The sequence below is a fragment of the Strigops habroptila genome, chromosome Z (genome assembly GCF_004027225.2).
Source record: "Strigops habroptila isolate Jane chromosome Z, bStrHab1.2.pri, whole genome shotgun sequence".
Classification (NCBI taxonomy): Eukaryota; Metazoa; Chordata; class Aves; order Psittaciformes; family Psittacidae; genus Strigops; species Strigops habroptila.
Genome location: NC_044302.2, coordinates 100186455 through 100198662, shown reverse-complemented (window position 1 = coordinate 100198662; position 12208 = coordinate 100186455). Strand labels below are relative to the sequence as shown.

General features: G+C 44.9%; 1 protein-coding gene across 3 annotated transcripts in view; it reads right to left on the bottom strand.

The window, feature by feature from the left end:
• Window positions 1-11675, bottom strand: part of SMAD4 (SMAD family member 4) — a 29591-nt gene extending 17916 nt beyond the window's left edge. For 2 of the 3 annotated variants that reach the window (XM_030512688.1, XM_030512690.1), the window contains exons 1-2: window positions 11336-11675; window positions 740-1094 (exon numbers count right to left, since the gene is read on the bottom strand). In XM_030512688.1, the coding sequence (XP_030368548.1) occupies window positions 740-988 (249 nt within the window). In that variant the 5' untranslated portion in view covers window positions 989-1094; window positions 11336-11675. Of the gene's footprint in view, window positions 1-739; window positions 1095-4871; window positions 6229-11335 lie in introns of those variants that run through there. The other variant, XM_030512689.1, reaches the window with a different exon arrangement.
• Window positions 11676-12208: the final 533 nt, after the last annotated feature.

Genomic DNA, 12208 nt, shown 5'->3' with positions numbered 1-12208 from the left:
AGAAATAAACTTCTGTTAGGGTTTTGCTATGGTTAAGTCAAGACTGTGATTCTTAAAGAAAAAATACTGGATACAAAATGGCAGAAGCAGAATTTGTGCTTAGTGCAGTACGTATGGTCACCTTCCCCACCACGGATGATGACAGAGCTTTGCCCCAGAAGAAGAGGAACGAGGCACTAAGCTACACTATAAAGAATTTACAAGTAGAAGAATGCCAATCCATTATACTGAAAAAAAACCCAAATAAAAAAAATAATGCTTTAGGGTAGACAGAGAGCTAGCCAGCAAATATGACATCTGTCCCAGAACAAGGAAATCGCAACCCAAGCTATGCAGGTACTGAGTACGGGCGATGTAAGGCTAACAAAAATCCTCAGTGCAGACTCCTTGGAGTACCTTAGCACGGGATCATAGGTCTGTCTTCACAACTGCTGACCAACACAGAGCTAACAGAAGCTTCTAGTGAAAATACCAGGATAAAGCAGCCACATTTGTTACGTGACGCTGCTTTTTACTGCCACACACACTCGTTTAGAACAGCTGATCCAACACCTTCTGCTCCTTTTGGAAAAAAAATAATCAACTACTGCTGCAGTCCAGAGCTCCAGCCACAAAACGTGCCTACAAAGGGGGGATGCCAGAGAACAGCTACTCTTCCTCAACACTCTAGGATCCTGAGTCACTCACTCTTGCTCCAGCTTCACTAGGAGGAAAACATCTGATTTTCACTGGTACTAACCTGAAGCCTCCCATCCAGCGTTCTCTGTATTGTAACACACTTGCTAGGATGAGCTCCATTTGTGGTTATAGCTGTAATCAAAGAATCCAATTCATCTTTTTTCTCCTTTAGCTTTTTAACTAAACTTTCAATTGCGCGTTTTGCAAAAGTTTCACTCTCTCCACCTTGTCGATGGCACATCAAGCTGTGAACAATGCTCAGACAAGCATCATTACTTGTTGGTGTGTTAGTAATAGACATATTGTCCATTTGTCACAGCTTTTTCTTTCAGATCAAATGTCAGTTTTGGGGGCTGTTATGATTTTCAAGCTGATGATCCAAGTTAAGTGTTAGATGTACTGTCTCTTGGTAAAACCTAGGAGGAAAAAATATCTACATTAGAATTGTTTTTAACAAATTGCAGATCATGTTTCTAAGGAAGTCTGTGGCTTTCTGCTTCTTTTATTTTCAAGCTAAGTGCAGGATATTAAAAGCACATGAAAAAAAATACTGCACTGCTTGCCCCATGACAGCTAAAACATGCTTAAGACACTGCTTGCACAGTTTTAGATATAAGATTATTTTTTCCCCTAGTAACATAAAGGTTATAGTTTATATACATGTACACATAGTATGTACATATAGAAAGGTAGGGATTATTAGATGAACAAGCTCTGAACCAAGGAAAGGAGAAGAATGACAATGATTTCCTATGTTTTATACTGGTGGGATGAGACCAAGCGAAAATGCTGACTGGGAATCAAGGGGCACAGGTTTAAACAAAATTTGAATAGTGAAGAAGCATGAATGTACACCAAAATCATCTGTCATCTTCATTTAATAATCCTCTTCAAATAGTTCAGCTAACATTCTGACCTCAGACTAACTCTGAGATTTGTCTTTGGTAATCAGAAAGGAAAAAAACCTCTATCTGCCCATTAGCTTAATAAACATTTATGTGAATTAGTATTGTGCGTATCTTTATACATGAAAAACCCAACTGGCACATTTGTGTTTGCTTGTTTGCATCCAACTTCTGAATCAAGACAAATCAACACAAATCAACTGAAGTCACTAAAAAAGCACTTCCAAAACGTCTCGAACTGAACTGCCTTAATTGCACCAAACAGAAGATCAGGACCAAGTACCTCCTAACACATTTGGCCTTTAAACCCCATTTGTTAAGAACCTGCAGTGGTTTCTGGTCATTAAGTCGTTCTTCTCAAAGCCAAAAGACCTTATACTTTTGAAGTTTCCTTTAATTCACAAATTAGAAGAAGAGCTGGCCTGATTTTCTCAATTCTGAATGAGCTAATTACTACGCTTTATCCAGAAACACAGGACAGCAGGTCTTGGGCACTCATGGAAAAGGAGTCTAATGTTGCCAAAAAGCTGCTTTGGGTCTTTTTGTAGCTTTGACTTCAGGTAGTCATCCACTAACATCATTCTACCAACTATGCGGTTTGCCTTTAAGACACTGGCAGCAAATACACCAAAGTGATTTTACTATATTTACATTTCTTGAGTAAGCTTAAAATATAAGCCTTGCTGAAAATAACATGTTCTCTTCAGTGTAAATAAAATCTTACTTCAACAGTTAAAGAAAAAATGTTCATGCACATTATCTGAGGAACACATCCAATCAAAGTCCTGTTCCTGCACTGGAATTTTCCATGTTATTAGAGGTATAGTAGTAACAGCTATTTATTGGAAACAAATGTGTTGCACAAAAATATGAGTGGGATGTTAATTTAGGAAGTTAATGCATCACACAAATGACAGTGCGAATGCATGGCTTCCCTTCTTGCACAAGGAATAATGTAATATAAGTCCAGCGCAACTATAAAAGGAAACAAAAGTCTTCCCTATTTAATATTTTCTCCAACTCAAATACAGCATGCTCTGGTATTCTTCCAAAGGAAAAAAAAACCAACACATTGCAAATCCTCCCAACCACCCCCCACGACCACCTCCCCCCTTCCATTTTCAGTAGTTTTCTTCTTTCATAAAGACACTTCTGAACCTAATTTCTCCCAAAGGAAAACAGTTACCTAAAAGTTCGAGAAAGATCATTTTACCTAGCTATTAGTGTTTCTCCCTCACTGCTAGGTTTTTCTGTGCTTCAACTCAATAAGCCTCTTTTAAAAGTCAAGCTTAACCTGCCAGTCATTCTCCATGGCAACTCGCACTCACATAAATCTGTAAGAGCTTGCCAGCTAAAACAGAATAGAACATCATTTTCCTTAAATATAAAACAGCATCCCAGATAGATATGCATAAGTAATCACAAATAAGTGACTTGATAAAGCTATTAGCCAAAAGAGCTTTAAATAAAGAGATGTTTAAAATTAGACTCGCAGCTCTATCTCCTACACCCCTAAAACCATGAATGAGAATTTTACTTGCTGACTTTCAGAAGACTAAAAATCAAGCAAATAAATCCTTATTTAAGCGGAATGATCTTCAGAAATGTTGAGTCACCCCTCAGCTGCCACTGAGCTCAATAGGAGCTTCTGACTGTTCAGCACTTTTGAAAGCCAGGCCACTTGTTTAGGGGTTTGAATACTGTTACACACTGCTGGTGCATTAACTATGCACGGCGATTCGGGAGCCTCCCTTTAGAAGTGCCCCCTACAGAAATCCTGGATTTAATCTCACAGTTTTGGTCCCCAGAAGGAGGGGAGAGGCGAGTGGATATCGATCTGGCACGTATTGATAAATGCTGCGGCGTATTTCTTCTGAAGCACCAGAAGCATTAGTGTATTTTGCAGGCAAGCCAAGTTCTTATGTTCCACAAATCTAGTTTCTCACAAAATAGCTCTACGAGCCTATCTTGGACTGAGTCACACATTCAAGAGGTGCCTTAACACCTTCTTACTATATTACTTTCATGTGTGCAAATAAAAGCAAAATGCAATCTTAATGCGTTATATTTTTAGAAGAGAACCTTTGAAGATAAGGTTCCAGCATGCCCTCAGACACGGAGTGTTAGATGTTCTGCAAAACAGCAGCATGCTTGTGTGATTTAACGTTTACTTGGTGTGAGCATGAAACTTCAAATTCATTCCCCAGCAGGCCCCCCGCCCAAGTAGGCAATTCCACACTGCAGCTCAAGCTTAGACTTACAGTGGAGTAAGCTGGGGCAAATATATTGAGCGAAGACTTCCTTAGTTCCTCCTCTACCCAGAATTCCATGAAACAGAAATGGGCGAGAGGGTGTTTTGGGGGGGGAAAGGGGCAGAGGGAACAGGCAGGGAACACAAGAAAAGCAGCCACAGGAGACAGAGCTGCTAGTGAAGCTCCCTGCTTCACCTACCAAGGAACAAAAAGGTGTTTCTCTCCTCCTTGCTACAGCGTGATGCAAGTAGAACACAGAAGAAAAAGAGAATGGGATGAGCTAATGTAAAATGCTAATGAGTTATAAAGTTACAGAGAAGTTCCTCATCTTATAGAAAGTAATGTATTTCAGTAACTATTAACAGTATCTTACGAAAGATGCCAACAACAACTAGTGTTCTGTGATAGCTGACGTATTGGAGCAAGATTAAGAGGATTTCTGGAACAAGATTAAGATCCTCTGAGAAGGAGTTAAACCTGAAAGACAAAAGAAGTTAAGATTGCCAGGTAATTTAAAACACACCACACTGGTAAGTAACCATTTAACTGAAGCTCTTCCTTCAAGACTGATGCAGACTGGAATAAATACCGTAACTCTTCTGTACGTCCCACTTCCCCACGGCTGCCTTGCTGAACGGTGATGTATCTTTTAGCCTGTGCAATGAAATTCAAAACATGAAGCAGCTGTCTAACATTAAAAATGCAACACTGGTGCCACATGCCTCATTTTCATGTCTGTGGATAATTCTGCCACAAATGGTTACCTGAGCAATATAAATAGATTCTAAAAACACAGACATCTACGATAGTATGCTACCTCACGTTACGAAAAATCAAATACAGTATTGACTTACCTACGTGGAAGTAACATTACTGAGCTCTTCCACTAGTGCCCTCACTGCACTTACATTTATCTTATGGGCAGGAAATCAAAATAAACACTGTACTGGCTCAAACCATTCCACTGTTCTCGGATCAACTGCTACATTCTCTCTCAAAACAGCGATTATTTTACTAGTGTGGCTAGAAAACAGACCAAGTTTAACGTCAGCATCTTCTGCAAAAGCTAGCTCAGAGCTCCACGAGAGCATTCCCATTTGTGGAAACAAAGTGCTCCTGATCAACTGGAAGAAACCTGAGCAAAGTACAAAAAGAAGATGAGATCTCACCTGAAGGGATAATCAATGCATTTATGGAGCAGAAAATTAATGGTTTACTGTGCTAGTATCTCTAGAGCTGCAAGACAGTATTATAAGCTAGCGCGCCTCAAGAACAAGTGCTTTCACATGCCAGAAACCAAGGGTAACAAAAACAGTGTGAGCCATGACTTCCAAATATTTCCAGCAACTCCTCAGGCAGCACACTAGGTACTTAACAGATAGGATCACTTGGACGGCCTCACACAAGCCCCAAGAGTTGCTGAGATATATTTCAGTTTGAAATTCTTCACCAAAAAAGCATGCAGACGCACACAGACACAGGCAGACACACACGCACGGTCTGGAGAAGTACAAGGGGTTTTAGAAAGAGAAAAAAAAGTTTTTCTGTTTTCCATGGTTAGAAAGAAAACAACGCACGGACTTGCTTTCCTTGCTTCTACAGAGGAATTACTGCAGTTGTACAAGAGCTCACCTGAGACATAAGGGCAGAGGCAGCAAAAAAAATACTGAGACTTCACCTAAACCCCCTTTAATGTCCTAGCCATTCAGCCAAGCAAACTTCGAAACTTACCTGAAAAATCCCTTCTTCCAAACAATTCCCTTTTCCAATACACTAATGTGGTTGAAACTTGCTGAGAAGCTACAGATACAGATTTAGCAACAAGAACTCACATTCCCTTCTTAAATACCAACAAGAACCCCAAATGAATACTTTTCACACTTGCAATTCACTTATCTTCCCTCTCTCCTCCCACAAAAGCCACACTTTGCAATGTGGGGAGAACGATCAACCCCAAACAAGAAAAGGAAATAATACGCTTACGTAGGCGAACCAGGGGGTTATGGATGGAGCTGGAAGCCAGGGATGCCACCCAAAGGAAGACGATCCAGGCAATGAGCGCTCCAGCAGCTTGGGCAAGACCTTTTTATCCCTGCCCGACGCTGATATGATACGTGATGCTGTTCATTTACAGTGGGGTTTAAGCCAATCACAGCCACGGAGGGATCAAATTCACCAAGAAACTCAGTCTAAATATGTGACGGCCCAAATGCCACTGGATAATTACTTTAAGATATGAGCCAAAGGCCAAACCCCCTCCACAGCATACATTTTGTTCGTTAAGTTTCAACAGAAAACTAGGTATTTTCTATAAGAGCAACGACTTAAGACTCTTGGAGACTTCACTGTTTGCAGGACGAATTATATGAGAAGTAGTGTGACTAGGAGTGATCAAACCACACTTTGTTTTAAAAGGTAGGATGCAAAGAATTGTGAAGTGCTATATTTACATAAAAGAAGTTTAAAAATACAGCAGAGCCTTGACACAACTGGAAGAATAGTTGCTGCAAGTGTCAGGGCAGCAAAGGCCCTTTGAAAAGCTTTTGATGAAGAAGCGGAAGCAGCCTTGCAGATCAGCTCAGAAAAAGAGGTTCCAGACAGAGACACGGTGCTGAAGGGCCAGAGATGCTCATGGGGAAGGCTGATGAACACAGCCAGCGAGGGCGGCAGGGGAACACGCAGCACACACACTGACACATTAGAAGTGCATGAACAATGCAAGATGGATCTACAACCACATGCGCAAGAAGCCTGAAATCACAGAACCCCAGACTGGTTTGGGTTGAAGGGAGCTTAAATCTTACCCAGTCCCAACCCCTGCCACGGGCAGGGACACCTTCCACTAGAGCAGGTTGCTCCAAGCCCCTGTGTCCAACCTGGCCTTGAACACTGCCAGGGATGGGGCAGCCACAGCTTCTCTGGGAAAAGTCTGTGCCAGCACCTCAGCACCCTCACGGGGAAGAGCTTCTGCCTCAGAGCTCATCTCAATCTCCCCTCTGGCAGGTTAAAGCCATTCCCCTTGGCCTGTCCCTACAGGCCCTTGGCCAAAGCCCCTCTCCATTGTGATGGAAATGCAACCAGTCTGCCAAATTAAAATCAAATAATAAGAGATTTTACACACGCTAAGTATTAGATACACACTTGGGGCTCAGGAATCCATACAAAAGTGAGGCGGAGATTTGTACAAACTGATCAGACAACAGTCCTGTGTCATGTGAGAGCACTTCAAATGATTGTCAATACACGATCATTGTAAGTCCCTTCCAACTAATCTATTCTATTCTAAATAACACTAACACAGATCTTTAGCAGCAGTTATGCTCTACAATGCATGTAAATACATAAGCCTGAGCATTTTTAGTACTGCTCTATCTGTGTAAGGGCTGGTGTCACAAACATGTGCAGGGATGCTAAAGAGAATAAAGGCAGGTAAGTGTGTCTAACAGCATTCACCAGGTACCATACAGGCATTTTTATCTGCGCTATGAATCTTAGGATAACTTGGCCATTATTCATCATAACATACTGTGGAAGAGTCTAAGCAAGTCAGCAAATTTACAGGCAGAATATCCTTTGTGATGAACCATGACTTGAGTGATTACTAGCACTATGGTCTTCAAAAACAAGAAAATAAGCTATCATCTGAGTTTCCAAGTAAAAAAGCAAATAAAAGTATGTGTACTGCAGTAACAAAGAAAGATCACAGCGAGACCAAGGCCCATGGTGCCGTATGATGCCAAGGGGAAAGATGTAATTTTTGTTAAAAATTAACATGTATATGTTATCTTTTTATGTTATCTAATATATACTATATATTGTAACATCAATTTCAACATAAAAGATACAGCCCGCAATTCTGAGGAGTCATATACTGGGGCGAGGAGGGAAATGAATTAATGCAACAAAACCCCCTAATGACCAAAAAGGTATTTCCAAGTTGCGACTATAAAGGTAATTTTTTGGAAAAATACATCTAGAAAAATAAGAACAGTTTGCTTGAAGCTGCCACTGCTGTGCTGGGAACACAATTTACCAGTTACAGCCATCCCAGTCCCAGATTTCCAGCCTTTTCATACCAGGCAGTAACACAACGCTAACGAACTGGCTAATTAGAATAGCGTACAAACTGACATCTTGCTAGAACATTTCATATAAATAAAGGACAAGAAAGGCTCTTGCATAAGCTGCTGCCTCCAAAATTAGACAAACACAAAGATGTCAGAAAAAGCAGCATGTACATTTAATAGCTTTTAACCACCAAAACGTTACTACAGAGTTTTGCTGTTTAATAATGCAGTGGTAGAAGTTTTATGATAAACATGATAAAGAAAAAAATCCATAAACCAATAAAACAAAAGGCAGCTTGTGATTTGATGAAGATATGAATAAGTGATTAAACTGCAGATACTTTCCAGCACATTAGACAATTATCTACTTGCCCAAAGGGTGAACAGGAACAAAATGTTTGTAGACATAAGACCAATTAGCATTAAAGAGCAAGAGAAAGTGTTCTAAGGAGGTACTGCACTCACACTGTTCTGTACAGTAAGAGCTAACATTCCCCAGAATACTATTTTTGTGCTCATATCTGAATCATCTGTATCAATTCTGCTCATCTCACTGTCAGCAGCTACAAAAATTTAAGACACACAGCAGCATAAAAGGAACTGGAGAAGAGTTCAGAGACAACTCTTGAGTGGCAACTCCTTCATCTTGACATAAATCCACAGTTAAAAAGTATGAGCAGCCATTTCTTTATGGAAGAAACTGGTCTGATGTAGCTGTCCAGCTACAGCTCTCAGCACATCTTCACTCCTCTCAGCTTTCACCTCTGCTCTCCAATGGCTTTCAAAAGCACTTTACAAATACAATAGACTGATCTTGTAAAAAAAACAAACATTTCTGCTGCACAAGGGTTTTTAATCTCATTCAAGGAACAAATACTACAGTAAATACATATAATCAGGGGATGGTTTGGGTTAGAAGGGACCTTAAAGCTCATCACCTAGCTCCAACACCCTGCGAGGGTCAGGGGCACCTTTCACCAGACCAGACCTTAAAGCTCATCTATTTCCAACCCCCTCCCATGGTCAGGGGCACATTCCACTAGATCAGACCTCAAAGCTCATCCAGTTCCAACCCCCTGCCATGGGCAGGGACACCTTCCACTAGAGCAGGTTGCTCCAAGCCCCTGTGTCCAACCTGGCCTTGAACACTGCCAGGGATGGGGCAGCCACAGCTTCTCTGGGAAAAGTCTGTGCCAGCGCTTCAGCACCCTCACAGGGAAGAACTTTTGCATCAGAGCTCATCTCAACCTCCCCTCTGGCAGGTTAAAGCCATTCCCCTTGTCCTATCCCTACAGGCCCTTGTCCAAAGCCCCTCTCCAGGTTTCCTGGAGCCCCTTTAGGCACTGGAGCTGCTCTAAGGTCTCCCCTTCAGGAGCCTTCACTTCTCCAGGCTGAACCAGCCCAGCTCTTGAGTCTGAATAAAGCCTTATCTTGCCTTTGTATGTGGGGACGGGGGCCTGGACACAATGAAAAACACAGCGCTACCATGCTGATGGCACTACATATGCACACATTTTAAACCCCCAGAAAGTTATTTTTTATGTTGGTTCCCCTTCCCTCTCTCTACATTTTATGTTTGAGAAAGCATATAGCTGAAAAGAACCTCCTCTTCTCAATACAGCCTTCTGCATGGCCACAGAAGGAAGACCACTGCACACTGCACCACTGGGGTGGGAAAAGCAGCACGTTCCTCTACAACTGGATCTAGATCCAGAGCGCCTCGCACTACCTCACTTCCAAGAGACCACGTTCAGAAAGCAGGCGGTGGTGGAACTCCGTGCTGTACAATGACAGAGCAAACCAGAACTGAGCTCTTCCTCAGGGTATCCTGCAAGACCCATCTTCTTGCAGAAGGCTTCCTCCAACAAGGACAAACAGTAATTTGTCAAAACCTCACAAACAGGGGAAACAATTGTGGTTATGCCGAGCAATAAGAAGGAAGAGCCAAACCTTGTTCAAGCAGAAGTGGTGTGATTTTTCACTTGTACGTAGTGTTTCGATACCCCAGAACAGGTGTATTAGATAACATCTGTTCTTTATTGTAATCTGCACAGGGATAATGTTCTCTGCATTCGCTTGAGCTTAAAGAAAAAAACCACCTCTGGGCAAAGCAAGCATGGAAAATTCCAGCCCCAACCAAAACTAGAGTTTTTCACAAGGTTAACAACATAGGAAAATAGAGACCTAAAATTCCAGCAGGCCTTTAACAACAGCACAGCAATGGCTGCTCCTCGCCAGGATCCACTGCTCTCAGCACCTTTGTCCTCCGCTAAATCTGTGTTCTCCACTAAATCTTGATACCTCTCGAAACTCACATCCCCATTGTGCGAGCTGAGCCTGAATGCATTATGTAAAGAGCCACTTAAAAAAAGGAATTCTAATCAGCTTGAGACACTTACTGCTTCTCTTTAGGCTTCAGCTCTTTGAAATAAGGTTTCTATATCAATATTAAACACGCATGCTTATGCAACAAGCAAATCAAACGAGGTTCATGAATGCAAAGTGAGGAGAAACTCCTTCCAGTAGCAATCCGGCCAAGATAAGAGGGCCAGAAGGACAAGTTGCCTACTTATCATGAAGCTGGAGTACAAAAACATGTTTTATAGGGCAGCACCTTGCACAGAATTACCTACATAACTGAACAAAGTAACACAAGTACAAGAGTCTTGCGATTCAGAAGATGACAGCGAGCCTGAAATCACTCTTGCCTGTTGACAGCAGCATGCTGTTCTTAACCATGCAGTGGTTAGGAAGAGTGGTAAAAGACACCATGCTCCTCACTCCACTGTATGTGCTTGAGAAGAACTGGTTTGCAAGCGGTACAATTTGGGCTCTAACTAATAACACACCTAACCCACAACTAGATAACCCCGTAAATTAACCAGCCTCCCGTGGCAAGGACTCAACGACACACCGAGTCACAAACCTCCCTGGGAAACGGGGATGGGAAGGATGGTCAAGAAGGAACCACCTTTATGGAACCACTCTTAGGAACACCCCATGTGCTGAGCAGCCCCGCGCTGCCTAGAATCCACCTCAGAGCACGCTGGTGGTGCAAAGATGGCAGATTTCAAAGCGCTAAACGCCAACCTGCTCGCACAAAACCACGCAGGGCAGACGGGAGGGAGTCCGCAAAGAGCGCGAACGGCACCGGAGCGAAGTTTAGGTGCGGACGGGCGGCGGGAGAACCGGGGTTAAACACAACAACGCTTCACGTTCGGGGCCAGCGGGGACTGTGTGTGTGTGTGTGTGTGTGTGCGGGAACCACGTTCTCCGCTCGCTCAGGGGGGAAGCGGGGCGGGGAGGGCGGCGGCGGAGCCGAGCCCCCGGGGCGCGCAGGGCGGGGGGCGGTCCGAGGGCGGCGGGGTGGGGGGTGGGGGGGGTGCGAGCCGCGGGCGGTCCCGGCGGGCGGGGAGCCGAGAGCGGATGTTACCTGGGCCGCGGGCGGGCTCGGCCTGGGGCTGCGGTGAGGGGCGGCGGCCGCGGTGCTGATGGCCGGGGGGGGGTGGGGTGGTGGTGTGGTGGGAGCCGTCCCTCGCCTCAGCCGGCCCCGGCGCGGCGCAGCGGGCCAGGCCTCCGCCCCCCCGCCCTCCGCTGCGCGGGCTGCCGGCGGGGCGGCGGCGGGGCAGGGGCGCGGGGCCGGTACCGGCGGCGCTGCCGGGGCTGTTGTTGTTGCTGCCGCCGCCGCCGCGGCTCCGGCCGATCGCGCTCCGCGGCCGCCGCCGACACGTCCAGGCGCCACCGCGCATGCGCCACATCCGGGTAACACCAACCCCGCCGCCTCGCTGCCGGCGCCTGCGCGCACGGTGACTCGCGGTTGCCGCGCCGCTGGCAGCTCCGGAGAGGGGCGGGCGGGCGCGTTCGGGGGTTATTTGTGTGGTTGGTGTCGGCCGGCGGCGCGGGGGGCGCTGCTGGGGGGGTGCCAAACGCAGGGACCCCGGAACGCAGCGCCCAAAGGGACACAGAGTGAGAGGAGATGAAGGTGCTGCAAGGGCAGCCCCAAATGCGCTGGGTCAGGAGTACAACAGCCCCAAAAACCCCACCTCTGCAACCCCGTGGTTTCTAATTTCTAATTAGATTCTAATTTCTAATTAGATTCTAATCCCAGACTGATTTGGGTTGAAGGGAGCTTAAAGCTGATCCAGCTCCAACCCCCTGCCACGGGCAGGGACACCTTCCACTAGAGCAGGTTGCTCCAAGCCCCTGTGTCCAACCTGGCCTTGAACACTGCCAGGGATGGGGCAGCCACAGCTTCTCTGGGAAAAGTCTGTGCCAGCGCCTCAGCACCCTCACAGGGAAGAGCTTC